Source organism: Leptosomus discolor, chromosome 26 (genome assembly GCF_034619465.1).
Source record: "Leptosomus discolor isolate bLepDis1 chromosome 26, bLepDis1.hap2, whole genome shotgun sequence".
In the NCBI taxonomy this organism is placed as follows: Eukaryota; Metazoa; Chordata; class Aves; order Leptosomiformes; family Leptosomidae; genus Leptosomus; species Leptosomus discolor.
In genome coordinates this window covers 438,367-452,980 of record NC_141416.1, presented here as the reverse complement: position 1 = coordinate 452,980, position 14,614 = coordinate 438,367, and the positions used below count along the sequence as shown (strand labels likewise).

At 60.5% G+C, this 14,614-nt stretch overlaps 3 protein-coding genes across 3 annotated transcripts; 1 reads left to right on the top strand and 2 right to left on the bottom strand.

The window, feature by feature from the left end:
• Window positions 1-822: 822 nt before the first annotated feature.
• LOC104343498 (CD48 antigen-like) lies at window positions 823-3,146 on the bottom strand. The gene is made up of 4 exons (XM_009947407.2): window positions 3,104-3,146; window positions 2,248-2,559; window positions 1,904-2,167; window positions 823-1,620 (listed from the first exon to the last, which is right to left on the bottom strand). Exons 1-4 carry the CDS (start codon window positions 3,144-3,146, stop codon window positions 1,538-1,540), a joined length of 702 nt encoding a protein of 233 aa, XP_009945709.1. The 3' UTR covers window positions 823-1,537.
• A 2,860-nt stretch (window positions 3,147-6,006) lies between these two features.
• LOC104344635 (natural killer cell receptor 2B4) lies at window positions 6,007-11,709 on the bottom strand. The gene is made up of 12 exons (XM_086478211.1): window positions 11,660-11,709; window positions 11,055-11,293; window positions 9,466-9,640; window positions 9,133-9,227; window positions 8,487-8,807; window positions 8,143-8,412; window positions 7,745-7,867; window positions 7,167-7,231; window positions 6,982-7,047; window positions 6,768-6,833; window positions 6,568-6,627; window positions 6,007-6,481 (listed from the first exon to the last, which is right to left on the bottom strand). The coding sequence occupies exons 1-12, from the start codon at window positions 11,707-11,709 to the stop codon at window positions 6,404-6,406; spliced, it is 1,608 nt and encodes a 535-aa protein (XP_086334337.1). The 3' UTR covers window positions 6,007-6,403.
• Window positions 11,710-11,800: 91 nt separating this feature from the next.
• LOC147413529 (natural killer cell receptor 2B4-like) lies at window positions 11,801-13,801 on the top strand. Its single transcript, XM_086478210.1, has 4 exons — window positions 11,801-11,858; window positions 12,650-12,970; window positions 13,046-13,315; window positions 13,581-13,801. Exons 1-4 carry the CDS (start codon window positions 11,801-11,803, stop codon window positions 13,799-13,801), a joined length of 870 nt encoding a protein of 289 aa, XP_086334336.1.
• The last annotated feature ends 813 nt before the right edge of the window (window positions 13,802-14,614 follow it).

Here is a 14,614-nt window from a genome sequence, read left to right as displayed (position 1 = left end):
AAGCACCCAGGGGCACAAAAAACATACAGGCAGTCACAGAAAAACCTCCTTTAACCGAAAATAATGATCCTAAATACTTTTACTTTCCGCATCAGCTCAGGCTGAAGTCTGCTGGCTGGAAAGATGACTGAGGCACAGCACCGGGCTCTGTATTTATTCATCGCAGGAGGTTTATGATCACGTTGGTCGTCCTGGATTTTGTCAGAGGCAGAAAAGCCTCAAACCTCCATATGAGAACGGACCAAGACCCAAGCAAATATTTTCAAGGGAGAGGATTGCTGCAAATGCATACATTGGTGCTAAAACCATCAGCCACCCAGCAGGAATTACCCTGAGCTGCTCATTAGACCCGGGAGCTGGAACGACTCGTGCTCGTTACTGATTTTTCAAACGAGCCGGCGCAGTCCCTGTTGATGAATCTGGCCTTAGGAGTCTTTGCTTAAAGACGGCTCTGGAAAGTGGTGCCTTTGGGTTTTACAGAGAGTAGAGCCCAGTTCTCCCCTTTCTTGGGCTGGTTTCCTGGAGCCGGCAGCGTCCCAGGGCTGTGGTGGCCCTGAGACATATCCCCATCCCTCCTCGCAGGCTGAGGGACCAGCTCCATCGCTCACAAGACACATCCTCCCACCCCAATGGGCCCATGTCCCACCATCCTGAGGCAGCTCCACCCATGGGGGACAGCTGTAGAAGGGCTCCCATCCCCAGCAAGGGTGTTGGGGGACGGGGGGAAACACGGCTTCCTCCATCACCCACCCAGTCCCCGAGTACCCACTGTGGCCGACCCTGTCCCAGAGGAGAATGCAAAACAGGCACCTAAAGCGTGGGTTGAAGGTTAAGATTAATTTAATGTACACTCAGACATTTATGAAGGTGGAGGTTGTGCTCGCCCTGCCAAACCCTCCTCTGCAGAGAAAGCCAAAGGTCCCACCTTAGCTGTGACCCCTTGAGATGTGCTGGTGCTCCAGACCCAGAGGTCGGGCAGCACCCAGCTGCACCCATACTGGTGTCACCACTTTCAGGTTAAACACTCGGTGCACGGTCCTGCGCTGTTGCACTGCTCGTCGGTCCCTTAAAGGGCATCACCAACAGCAAGCGATGGCCAAGGACCCTCCAAGTCCATGGGGGCCCTGGGAAAGGCTCAGATTGGGTCTCCCTGCAGATCTCAGGGCTGGGGAGAGGAGAGTTTCCAAGCAGGTAACCATTAATTTCTCAATTTTGATTGCTGAGGTTCTCAAACCACCGCTGTAACAGATTTCATCTCTGTTTTGCTCAGATCTGGAGAACGTGACCTCTGATTAAAGCACAGGAGAAAAGGTGAGGGAGGGAAACTGAGGCACGAGGGCTGCTGTCCTGAAGCGTTGGTGGGAAGCAGGCAGGTGTGGATGAGACCGGGTGGGTGCTGGTGTAAGCGTCACTGGTTGTAATGCTTCCCTTGAACAACGACATCTTTCTGCATTCAGCTGATTTGGGAGCCTCAGCCAGGCACCGGGCTGCGATGGGGGGTGATGAGGCAAGGAGAGATGTCAACCGCAGAGCATCCTTAAGCCAGAGTGAGGAGGAGGAGGAGTCCCACGGCCACCAGCACACTGGTGGTGGTGCGGGATGCAGCAGCGGAGGACTCACCTGGAGGCAGAGGAAGACCCGCGGTGGGGGGGGGTTGGGCTGGGGGCTGCCCAGCTCCAGCAGAAGGCCCCCCCTGATTCCCTCCCCAGGTGGGCTCCTGCCACCTACCAGCCCACGGGGGGAAAAAGGGACCCACCACACCTGACCCACGGGCCACCTCCAGCTTTGCAGGGACCCACTGTCCTCAGGGTCGCTACCGCTGGGGACGCTCCAAAGCCAAGGCCACCTCGCAGCCCCATCCCACCCGAGTTTCGCCATCTCATGCGTGCACCCCAGGCGGTACCTGTCCAGGAGCAGGGGTGCCTGTAGGTCAGCAAGGTGCTGTTGGAGGAGACAGGGTTACTGACTTTGCAGATGTAGGTTTCTATCGAGGGGTTGAAGGAGACGCGCTGCTCAGAGTCACCTACATGTGCCAGCAGGATCTTGCTGGGGTTGATCCACTCGTAGGTCACCCCTTCGAGCTCCACCGAGCACTCCAGGTTGGCTTCACATCGCATCGGGTCATCCCTGATCACTTTGACATTCACAACGGGCTTTGGGACGAGATCTGCAAGAGGCAGCAGGATGTCACAGCCTCCCTGTTCCCCCGTGGGGTGCTGGGACAACCCTCCTGTCCTCTCAGCTCACCGTACACCGTCAGGAGGATGGTTTCAATGTGCTCCTTGCCTGCCTCATCCTCCAGGTAGACCTGGTATGTGCTGCTGTCGTTTTTCTGCAGGGAGCTGATTTTTAGGGTGTTGTTGGGGAAGAGCTCGAGGCGGCCCTTGTAGGTGCTGTTGGGGTACTGGACCTTCGCGCTGCTGTCCCGGCTGGCGATCTTCAGAGAGCTGTTGCGTCGCCAGTGGATTTGGGGGTAGGTCTGGTTTTGCAGTCTGGGGCTGAGATACGCCACCCCATGAACAGCCCCGACCACCTGCGCTGGATCATGTTGTGCCCAGGCTGCAGAGAAAGCAGGGACCAGAGCTGCTTGGCCAGCCGGACATAGCCCACCCGTCCCTGGCACTCATCCCTGCTTGGGGACCCAGATCCCTCCTCGACACGTGGAAAATGCAAATAACCCACTTGCTCACTCATTCCTAACGCCTTTGCCCTTTCTCAGCCTTGGAGGCGTGTTGCAGACACGAGCGCCTGCAGCCGGTTGGGTTTTCCACTTCCCCACCCCGAGCGTGTTACTGGCCAGAGATACCCTGGTGAAGTATTTTTTCTTTTCCCCTTTGCTTTCGTTTTTGGTGTCCTCTCCCCCCTCCAAGCTCACCTGGAGCAGCCCCTCAGCCCCAGCCTGGTGGTGGCGATGCCGGGGACTCCCATGGGAAGGGAGCTGGTGGGTTGCACCTCGGGCTTCGTGCCAGGATGGGAAAAGCCAGAGAAGAGGGAGGACAGGGAAGATTTACCCGTGGGCACATCCCCAAGGTTCCCCACTGCCCCCAAAAGCCGCCTTCCCCCCCAGCCCGGCACCCTCACCCCGGGGGAACCGCTGCCGTACCTTGCACGATGAAGAGAAGCACCATTACGAGTCCCACCGCCATCTTCCCTCTGCATCTACACCCAAATCCCAGGGTGGAAATCCACTTCACCAGGCAGCTGCTCACAAAGGACACCCCCCCAGCCTGCAGCCCCCTATGACTGTCTCTAAACCCAGGGCTGGAGGGTCTCTGCAGGAAAGGGGCTGGTGGGGTTGGCCGCGCAGCTGGGAGACAGCACGAACCCACCAACGTTCTTCCGCTTCCTCTCAAGATCAAGTCACACGCCCTGAGGCTTTGCTGGGGGTTCAACGTCACCCACAGGCAGCCATCGAGAACAGGCAGCAGCCCTGAGCCTTCCGGGGGAAACCACGCATGGCACCCCACAGGATCCCGACCTCCCCGTCAGAGTCACCCCACCATCCTGATGGCAAATGAAACACAGACCCCAGGGGTCGCATCCCCCCTTTACAGCTGCTGTAATCAACCCACAGGGTTCCCATTTCTCCACCTCTAAACCCAGGTCTATGCCCTCACCAGGGTCTGGCCCCTGGATGTTGAATCAGAGAAAACTCAATAACAACTCAGTGTTATTAAGTGTTGTTCCTTATTGCGGCGCCGGGCAGCACGGGGGATGGCTCCTTCCATACGTGCGCGTGCAAGCGTTAGGGTTCTTGCCTTATATTTACAGCTTTTATACCTATTTATTACATTTCTAAGAAAAGGTCAGGTTATTCTAATCATTTCCAGGAATTCATTAACATAAGTCCCTCCCATAGTCCCATCTCAGTCTGCCCAAGTCACACCTCCATCAGGGGTCCTTGGTGGTCATTGGGGATGAAGATCTGAGTCTTCCTCAGGGTTGAACTTTTGAACTCGCCCTGTGGCGCATGCCCTGCACCATCCTGGGTCTTTTCCAATCCACAGAACCAGCTCTTGCTCGCTGCCCTCCCTCTCTCTCCTGCTCAGTCCTTTGTGTTCCTTGAGCCCCACAGTCTGACTGAAGGATTCCACCCGCTGACCTTCACTTGGCTAACTTGGCTTCCTTCTTATCTCTGAAGACTAGTTAGTCAGCAATGGACACATTCATACTCATACGTCGTTACAAACCGGCCTTATTCTTCATTACAGCGTGCCATCGAGCAGCCCCAGCTCGAGCAGGGACCACCAGCACCAGCGCTCAGGGTGTCCCCGTGACCCCAGTTCGCAGGTGGGAAGCAGGCGGGAGGGATGACTTGCTGATGCTAAAGCACGTGCTGCAGCCCCAGCGCGCCGGCCTCCGACTAGGGCAGATGCTTCAAACGAAGGATTTTAATTGCGGCCTGGATTCCTCCCTGAAAGGCGCCGTTTCAGGGCCTTTGTTCGGCACCGGCCCAGGGATGCGCGGGGCAGCGAAGCCCCCGCGTCGGGGGGCAACCGGCTGCCGGCGTCTTCCCACGCACCGCCCCAGCCGTGAGCGAGGAGCGCCGGGGCTGACCCCAGCCGCGAACAAAGGGCGACGGCGGCACCCGCTGAGCCCTGACCCAGTTTAATTTCAGCCCTGAGTGGTCCCCGTCCATCGGGGAGGAGATCCGATGTCAGCGCGGGCAGACGGTGGTACGAGCGCGCCAGCGGCCACGCGATGATGCTATGGCCGGATCGCTGGCACCGAGCCGGTGGCACCGCGGGGACGAGCACCCGCCGGCTCGTCCCCGCGCCTGATTACACCACGCTGATAGAAACCGGCAGAGACGGGAAAGAAAACTTCCCTGGCAGGGAGCAAAGTGCTGCCTCAGCGCTTGCAGCGAGCGCTGCAAATTATCTCCGATATGCAAAAGCAGGTCATTAGCATAAATTACAGCGCCGTGATGGAGCGTGGCTTCGGCAGGAGCCCGACGTGCTGATGGATGCAGCAGCCCCCCCAGGCTCCGTGCTGTCGCCTTCAGACATTTCCACTTGTCAGGAGAGGAGGGAGCCGGCGTTTCGGGCTGCAAGGGGGCTGAGGCGCAGCTCCTGCTTTAGCCCCCACTCCCAGGCAGCAGCCACAGCCCGGCAAGGACGGCCACCGCGTCCCCAGTGCCCGCGCCAAAGGGTTTCCATCCCCTCCATTGTGCCTGAACTTTTCCCCCTGAACTCAGCCGCTGCCGCCTCTCTATCAACGCTGACCGCCACGTGTGGAGGGGGGTGCCCTTACGGCGCGAGCGCTATTCGGCTCACTCTTGCACGTCGTGAAAAGCAGAGGATGGGGCTCAGGATGGCGCAAACCAGCCCAGCTCTGGCAGCAGCACCCGCGCGCTGCGCATGAGCGCCCATCCGTGCCAGCCCGGCCCCCTAAATTCCCTCATTGTAGCAGCCAGACACCCCCTCCCCTCCCCGTGCCAGCCTCCCAGCGCAGCTCCCGGTTAACGATCCCAATTAATGCTCATTTCACAGGGAGCAGCCACAAAGCGATTTTGATCCGGGGACTCGGGCGGGAGGGGAAGGTTGCGGAGCCACCGTCGCTCCCCACGCTGCCATCAAAGTGCCACGTTTCATTTCAATCCCAAAGAAAAGCTCTTGATCTTGCCTTTGGGAAGATCTTTGAAGCCGGAACCTCTCTTTCTCCACCTCCTTCTCCCAGGGCCGCTGGTTCTGTAGGAGCGCGGGATGACTTCGGTGGGAAGGGACCCGGCAGTGTCTCCGGTCTCAGCCCACCACAGGCCACCCAGGGCTGTGCCGAGCTGGTGCAGGCAGCACCCGTCTTGCTTGGGGCCCATGCCCAGGGCCACCTCTCCCCTACTCGACACACGCAGCTGAACCTCTGCAAAGTGCATCTCTGTGTGAGACCCCATTTATTTCAGAGGCTGCCGAGACACCAACAAGGCAATCCCCACTCCCTCCCCGTACCTGAGGTACATTTCAGGCTATAAATAGCCAATTAAGCTAATTAAACAGTCACCACAATTGCCTCACGCAGTTCAACTTCTATTCGCACCTCAAAGTAAGTTCCCGAGGTGTGTCAAACCTGTCAAGACCTAAAAAAACCCACGAGATCTCACGCTGGCACTACACACACGCACATCACACATATCTTCTTCCCCTCACAATCCCTCCTGTCCAATTTCACATCCATCTCCTCCCAAGACAGGTTTCCATCACTGAGTTTTTCCTCCTTCCTTCACTGAAAAGCCTCCAAGGAGCAGCCTGGGGTTTACATCCTTGCAAAAACCCATCTCTGACCATTCCCATCCCGAGCGAGCCCCTGGCTTTGCCAGGTGGTTTCCCAGCGGGTGCCAGAGGTCTCCAAGTGCTCCAGGAGAAGAAGCCCGTAGGGAAGAGAAGGTCTTGCTGAGGCAGCCGGGGCACTAGGAGAGGTGATGGCTGGCAGGAGCTGGGGGCGAGGTCTGCGCCATGGGGCACCAGTGTCTAGAACCTCCCGTATCCTGCAAGTCCATGTGTGGGGTTTAGCACACTGATGAGCTCTGGAGATACTCGGGGCTCATCTCCCCACTGGTCTGGCATCCGTTACCTCTGCGTAGGCAGTGAAAACCAAAGCTGGGTCCAGCCTCTTCCTCTTGAGAGAGGGAGACTGTGGAGCAGAGCAAGAACCTGCCGTTAGGCAACACGCAAGTGGGATGGTGAACCCAGCACCAGGTTGATGATAAACCGAGGGGACCCGAGCTTCTGTGCCGCTGCAGGGGAGCCGGAGTCACGGCGGGGCAACCTCACCTTCCCCCTGGGCTGAACGGTGGAGTAGATGGTGCAGGTTGCAGGCTCCTGAGGGCAGCTGGGTGTCTGCCGGGGAAAAACAGTCGAGACGCGCAAAGTAAAACAAATTTCGGGCAAAAGGGGTGGTCTTGGCAGCTGCCGTGGACACATCCAGCCTGGGGGCTGCACAGCCGAGCCCACGGGGCAGCTCCAGTCTGGCTGGGACTAACCCTACCTGCTTTTTAGGGCAGATGACGGCATAGACTGTGTTTCCTGTCACGGTGGCCTCGCCGGTCCCATTCTGGGGGAGCAAGCAGCACCAGGCTGGTTAAAGGGTGCAACCCGGGGTGACAGACATTTCCAAACAGAGGTCCCGTCCCTCCAGGCAGCATGGGGAGGGGATGCACCCCTGGCACTCACGGGCTCTCGGCCAGTTCGGGCTTTGCCCACCTCCTCGTAGACAGTCAGTGTCTGCTCCACGTGTCCTGGGGGGGGGGGGGGGGGGCGGGTTGAAGGGTCAGTGTAAGACGGCCGATGTGTCAGAGCCCCCAGACTGGCAGGGCTCAGCCCGCAAGCAAAGCAAAGCAGAGGGAGAAAGAGGTCCCTTGGCAACTGGGAGGTTTTACATCACTGGCAGGGGCTGAGGAGGGGTGCTCCAGCTCAGAATAAAATGAATATTCAAACCCAAAGAGTCTTCTCGACCCCATGGGAGGAGGCCTCCAGGTCTGGGCATTGATGCTTGGGCTGCTGGGATGCTTCATCCAGCTCATCAACGTGCGCCAGCAGGGATGGGCAAAGACCTCATGCCCCGGGCAGTGCCCAGCAGGGGGTGACGGTGCCAGTGGCTTATCCCACATCAGCCCCTGGAGGAGGGAGAACTCCAGGGCCAGCACGGGGAGCATTAGGAGCGTCAGAGCAATCAGGAGGGCAGGGGCTGCACAGCTGAAACCCCACGGCTGCCCATCCCACGAGCTACAACGCTGACCCCAGGGACAAACCTCCCGGGGGCTCCTTTCCTCGTGTCTTCCGCCAGTACCAGGCAATAACGATGGCTACGGAGATGGCCAGTGCGAGCCCCAGGAACATGGCCACTGCCCACCATGGAACCAGGCTAGAAAGCCCTGGGGAGGAAGGAAAGGAGAAAGGGAGACCTTCAACGCAGGGCAGAGCCTCATGCCATTTCTAAAGACAGAAACCTCAGCCCCGGTTACGCCACCCGTGGGCAGCGCCGGTGCTCCCTTTCCCAGGAGGGGAAGCCGGGCACGTTTTGGCGTCAGCGTGACATCCTCCGCGGTTTCACTGACCCAGTCAGGGAGATGAAGGGCCCCGAGAGAGGGCTGGAAGCAACGTGGCTTGTGCACCCGCTAAGTTACCCGCAGAGCGGAGGGTAAATTACCCGGGGCTGCAGCGCGGCACGCTGCCGCAGCGTCGGTGCTGGCCGTGCTCCAGCTCACCGGGTTGCTCGCGTTGCAGCAGCAGACGGTGCTGTTGGTGTCCCCGAGGACCTGCAGGTGTAGCCAGGGCTGGTGTCCCACGGCTTTCCCAGTGCAGGACCAGCTGTAGGAGACATTGGTGGCGCCGGGCACGGTGCAGACCAGCGAGAGGTTGCACCGGTCCTGCTCCCAGTGCAGGATGTCTGTCTGCAGCTGCGGCGGGCGGACGGGCTCTGCAGGGACAGAGCTGGTGAGAGAAGACGGGGGGGGGACAGGGTGACGGGGTGATGGGGACCCGGCTACTCACCCCACACCGACACACGGAAGCACACGGCAGTAATAGCACCTGATCCGTCCTGAAACTCTACACTGTAGACCCCGCTGTCTGCCGGGCTGACCGGGCTGATCCGCAGGGAGACGGGGTCCTCCTGGAAATCAGTTCTCCAAGAGAAAGGACCCTTGCGGTACTCGACAGCTGCATCCTTCTGAGCCGTCAGGATCCGCCACTGCTGTCCTGTGTCCAGTCTCACTGTCCATCCAACCTCCGTCCACAGCTGTGGGGGTTTCTCCGACTGCAGCTGCAGCGCTCCGTCGGCAGACACAGCTTGTTCCCGGCACTCCGGGAGCCCTAAAGCACGGAGGGGTGAGCAAGAAGCTCCATGGCTGGGGATGGGGCACAGCCTCTGGAGCCCGGACCCACAGCCCCCAGCACGGCCCCTCCTGCTCCCCAAGGGCAAGCCCAGCCTGGATCCCCATCCCCATCCCGGGCTTGTCCTTCTCCCTGCGCCATCCCAGGCTGGTTGTGTGTCCGTCTGCACCCGCTGCTCTGGCCGCACGTTGCAGATGCTCGTGCAATATCCTCTGCCCTGCCCAGAGCAGGGATGGTTGCAGACCCTCTGATCGCAGCACCTGGGGGCTCATTTGTGCCCCAGTTCCTTCCTCACCCACCCCACCTGGGGAACGGCAGGAGTGTTGCCCACTGGACCCTTTATTCTTGAGTTTCTGCGCTTGCCTCCGCTTTTCAGCGTGGGCCCGGATATCAAGGGCTCTGGCAGAAGCGAGATAAAAGCGTCCCTAAAATGAACTCACACCCGCGGCCGAGGGTGCACAGAGCCTCGCGGCTTCCTCACGGCTGCGTGTGGTCAGAGCAGCACCGGAGGCTGCCTCAGCCGTGGGTGGACCTCGCGCAGTTCAGCTCCACGCAACCGCCCGTCTTGCAGCCCTCAGCAAAGCTCGGCTTGCGCAGCCGTCACGGCATCAGCCTCCAGGAGCTCGGCTGAGCCCACCCGCCCCGCGGCCCCTGGCAGGGCTTCGTCTCCCTGCAACTGGTCCGAGCACGGAGCCGGGCTTGGAGGACCAGCTTTACCACCTCCTGGTACGGCCAGGAGACCCCTGGCAGCTCCAGCTTCAACCTTGTCTTTGCAAAGCCGTGGGCATGAGGATGCCCACCCTTACCCGACCCTGGGGCGCAGAGAGGACACCCCTACACTCAGCAGATCTAGGAACAAGAGAGGCCAGAGCAAGTAAAGGCAGAAACACCCTCCCATGAGGAAAAGAAGGAGCATGCTTGGGAGCAGCCGCTATTTATCTGTTCCCACCCCAGTGGCTCACACCTGGGACCTGCAGGTCCTTACAAGGGGAGCCCTTCCTACCATTCCAGGTACTAAACAGCCTGCAAGAAACAGATTATTGCTTGCAGCTGCTTTGCAGGCACCTCGTGCTGCAATAAAGGTGTGAGGGCACCCTAATGCCTTCATCCCAGGCTGCTGGAGATGCCCCAGCAAGGAGCTGCCCTGGAGGGAGGGTGCCAGGGCAGGGGGAATGTGGAGTTGGGGAAGAAACGATGCAAAAATACGTCCCACAGCCTGGAGATGCGGCCGTAACCCCCTGACCGGAGCTGGCGCGAGCGCTGGGGCCAGGCCGGTGCAGCGTGCCGCAGGTTAACCACAGCGGTGCCCGTGGGGGGGGTTGCAGCTCAGTTGAGCCCACGGCTGCTGCAGGCTCTGCTGCTCTGAGCAAGCAACGCCCCGTCTTGTGCCCCCCCTGAGCAGCAAGTGCCCCCCACCCTGCGCTGTCAGGGTAGGCAATGGGGCTGGGAGGTGGGCGAGAGAGGGAAGGTGGAGGCGACGCTCGCCTGGTCTCCCCGGGAGCGGGGAAGGGTGCCACGACGGGGGGATGCAGAGGTGCGGCGGGGGGGTGCTCCAAGCACCAAGCTGACCCCTGAACCCGGGCGTTTCTCTGTTCCACTCATGCAGAAGTTGCTGTTTTTAGGAAGAAGACCCTCAGACACCACCAGCTCTGCTGAAATCGGGGGGGGAAGGTGCCGTGTTCATTCAGTGGAGAGACCTGGCCTCAAAAAGCTGCATTTCTGGGCACAGGAAAGGCCAGGGCTGGCTGTGGGGCACGGTTCCGGCAAGGGAGTGACTTCTTTCGGACAAGCCCTGCGCGTCGCTGGCAGCAACGCTGCCCACAAAGGGGAACTGGCACTGCCTGAGAGCCATTCCCACTCTACCCACCCTGGGCAGGACCAGAGACAGAAAACCGAAGAAAAGCCGACAAAACAAACCCCGGCCAGCCCCGCGCCATCTCCCCAGGGACCCCACAGCCCTCCCCGGCCTCGGTGCCTGTGGATGCCTCGGTGCCCGCCGCACCGTAAGCCCTTCCCCGGCCCCCAGCTCCCTACGGAGGGCAGCAGCAGCACCTCCCCGGCCGCGCACCCCTCCTGCCCTGCCTGCGAGCGCTGCCAGCACCAGTGCAGGCAGCAGGACTGGCCCCACCGCCAGCCTCCTCTCTGCACCGCGAGGCCGAGCGAGCCCCCATCGTCCCGGCGAGTCCCCATCGTCCCGGCGAGCCCGGCGCTGTTCCTGCTCCTCACCTTGGCCGTTGGCCGTGGCCGGCAGCACCAGGCACAGCAGCACCAACTGTGCCGGTGGGCGCCGGGGACCGCCGTGCCGGTGCATCTCCAGTGGCACCCAAGCTCGCTCGCGGCAGCCGGAGAGGTGTGAAACCCCTCGGAGCCAGAGATCGTCCAGCAGCAACTTCCTCTCCCGCCTGCAGTTCCTTCGCACCCTCCGCCTCTCTGCGATCTCCTCCGTGCTGCTGCTCTCGCCCCCGCTGCCGTGTGACCCCCCCAACCCAAACCTCCACCCGGGTGGGTGCTGGGGTGGATGCCGGGGTACCCCGGGCCCCCGCGGAGCAGAGCGCGGTGGGGAAGGACGGGCTGCCGCGGCGAGCTCAGCTGCAGGGCTGGGTGGCTGCAAACCTCAGAGGAAACTAATTTTAATTACGGGGGGGGCTGGTTTTGGGGGTTTTACTTTCCCTTTGCAACTCGCTTCAGAAGCAGAAGCTGCGCCGGGTGCTGCACGGCAGCGGTTTGAAACGCGTGGATGTGTCCAGCGTCCCAGCCGCAGGGCAGGGACGGCCCCGAGCAGCAGGATTTGGCCCATCGGTGGGCAGCGCCCAGCCCAAAGCCCCCCATACCTCGGGGTCAGGGAGCTGGGGAGCGGTGCAGCCCGGCCAGGGGGCTCCATGGGGGAGCAGCGGCTGCAGAGCCAGGGCTGATCCTCCCTGCGTGCCTGCCCTGATCTCCCACCCCAAATCCCACCTTTCCCCGGGACAGCCATGGAGTGTGTCGTCTTCCTCCTCCTCAGCACCCTCTTCTCCTTCTGCCGAGCCCAAGGTAAGCACGGGTGGGTGGCACCGCGGGAGCTGCAATGAGTTGGATCCAGCCTCTGCGCTGGGCATCCGCGTGGGGCTGGCAAGTTCCTTGGGAAACCGCTTTTAAAAGCACACCCAGCATCAGCGCTTGGCTACAGGTTGGTTTGGGGTTTTTTTTTTTTCAAATTAGCAAGCAAACGGTTTGTTGCGGGATCAGAGCAGTCTCTCGGGTTGTCTGGTGAGAAAAAAAAAAAAAAACATAAATCGAAGCTGAAAAGCAAAATGCTCTTTCTGAGGGTCAAAAAGCCTCAGCGCTACGGGTATCACTTAAATCAGGCCATTTAGAAGGAATTATTGTGAAAAATTGTCCATTTTTGTAAGAAAAGTCAGAGTGTCTAGGAAAAAATGCTCTGCTCCTGAGGATTTGATGTGCTGTAGGAGGCACAGGGGAGGGCGGTGAGCGAGAGCTTCATCAGAGCTTCCCCTGCCTTTGGAAAATGGGATGCCCTTTATATTAGCAGTAGATAACAAATGTATACTGGGGAAAATAACCCCCAAGGTGCATAGTCGGGAGTATGTTTCTCACCAGCTGAAGGTAAGTGGAGGCGGAGAATGTGAGAGGAAGAGGATCTGAAAACTGTTCCCCAAACTGCGCTCGGCCGGTTGAAGGCACATGATGCCGGAGGCTTCGAGCCCCGAATCCCCAAGGATGGAAAGCACAGGGCTGGGCCAGCTGCGGGACAACCCTGTGGTGGCGGTGCCCGTGCCCCATCCCCAGCCACGGAGCATCTTGCTCACCCCTCCGTGCTTTAGGGCTCCCGGAGTGCCGGGAACAAGCCGTGTCTGCCGACGGAGCGCTGCAGCTGCAGCTGGAGAAACCCCCGCAGGGGTGGATGGAGGTTGGATGGACAGTGAGACTGGACACAGGACAGCAGTGGCGGATCCTGACGGCTCAGAAGGATGCAGCTGCCGAGTACCGCAAGGGTCCTTTCTCTTGGAGAACTGATTTCCAGGAGGACCCCGTCTCCCTGCGGATCAGCCCGGTCAGCCCGGCAGACAGCGGGGTCTACGGTGTAGAATTTCAGGACAGATCAGGTGTTGTTACTGCCGTGTGCTTCCGTGTGTCGGTGTGGGGTGAGTAGCCGGGTCCCCATCACCCCGTCACCCTGTCCCCCCCCCCGTCTTCTCTCACCAGCTCTGTCCCTGCAGAGCCCGTCCGCCCGCCGCAGCTGCAGACAGACATCCTGCACTGGGAGCAGGACCGGTGCAACCTCTCGCTGGTCTGCACCGTGCCCGGCGCCACCAATGTCTCCTACAGCTGGTCCTGCACCGGGAAAGCCGTGGGACACCAGCCCTGGCTACACCTGCAGGTCCTCGGGGACACCAACAGCACCGTCTGCTGCTGCAACGCGAGCAACCCGGTGAGCTGGAGCACGGCCAGCACCGACGCTGCGGCAGCGTGCCGCGCCGTGCCCTCAGGTTTGTGGGACAAAAGTTGGGGGGAGCGTGGGAGCTTCTGCCCCTCCAGCTCCAAAATGAAATTTGGGACTTCAACCCATTTGGGATAAATAAGTGAGAGATGTAACCGTAGGCCAGCGTGGCTGCGAACCGGCAGCGGTGGGGACGTGGCCGGATCAGTCCCACGAGTTCTCTGAGCCTGTGCAGTGGGCCACCCGGCCCCAGTGCCCCTGGGGGAGGGCAGGGGATGTCCCCCCCTAACCCCAGCTTCTCTCTCTGTTTGCAGGCGTTCGGTGGTCCTACTGCAGAGCGAAGGGGCTGCTCTGCCTGCTGGTGCTGGGCAGCCTGGTGGCAGCCGTGGCCATCGCGCACGTCCTCACCCAGCGGCAGGGACCCCCTTCCCACGGCGCTCCCGGCTCTTTCGGCACTGGGCAGGACCCTCCAAGGGGAGCAGCCTGCAAAGCAGCCCAGCTTTGTGCATCGAGTCAGGCCCTGAGCATGGATTAGAGACAAATCTATGCTTTTTTTTCCCCCCACTATTCTCTGTTTTGCATTCTTGAACAAGTTCTGGGCCGTACTGTGGAGAAGACAGATCAAACAGGCTGCAGTGTTTTCGCCCCCAAAAATAAGGCTTCCCTCCAACAGCCCAGGGCAAAGCTTCCCCCCCCCCAACCCCAGAAAATACCCCCTGGCACAGGGTTCTCCCTTGGATTTTGGGCAAACAGGGACACGCTCCCCTGCCCGGTGTCCTGCCCGACCCCTCGCTCTGGGATGGAGCCATCCCGACGGGATCGAGATGCGGGGACCGAGGAGCATCACCCCAGCCTCGCGTTAACTCTCCTCCCCACCCTTTAACGGAGCAGCTCGGCATGTCTCCCGCTCATCGCCAGGGGTTTATTGCTTTTCCCAAATATCTCGACTCCAGATCTGCCACGTACAGATAAAACTGCAGATCGGGCACCACGTGGAGGGAACATCGTGTTATCTGGGTGCAGCAGCAGTTTGTTGGTCCCTTATCTAGCCCCGGCTGACAGATACCACCTCGTAAATCACTGGTGGGTATTAATGAGCTTGTCCTGAGAGTGGTTTTACTACCATCCAGCAGCACTCTTGGCTTTTCCTGGGATATCAGGGGCTCCCAAGCCCAGCACAGCCCCACTGACCCCCATGCCTGCGCCGTCCCCTGCCCAGCAGCATCACCCGGGGCCGGTGGGTCGCGGGCAGACGCTGCTGGAAGAGAGCAAGAGGCGCCGGGGCCAGCGGCCCCTAATCCGATCGCCCCGCCGTCTGCTTCTGCCCTCTGATCCGCACCGCTAATCA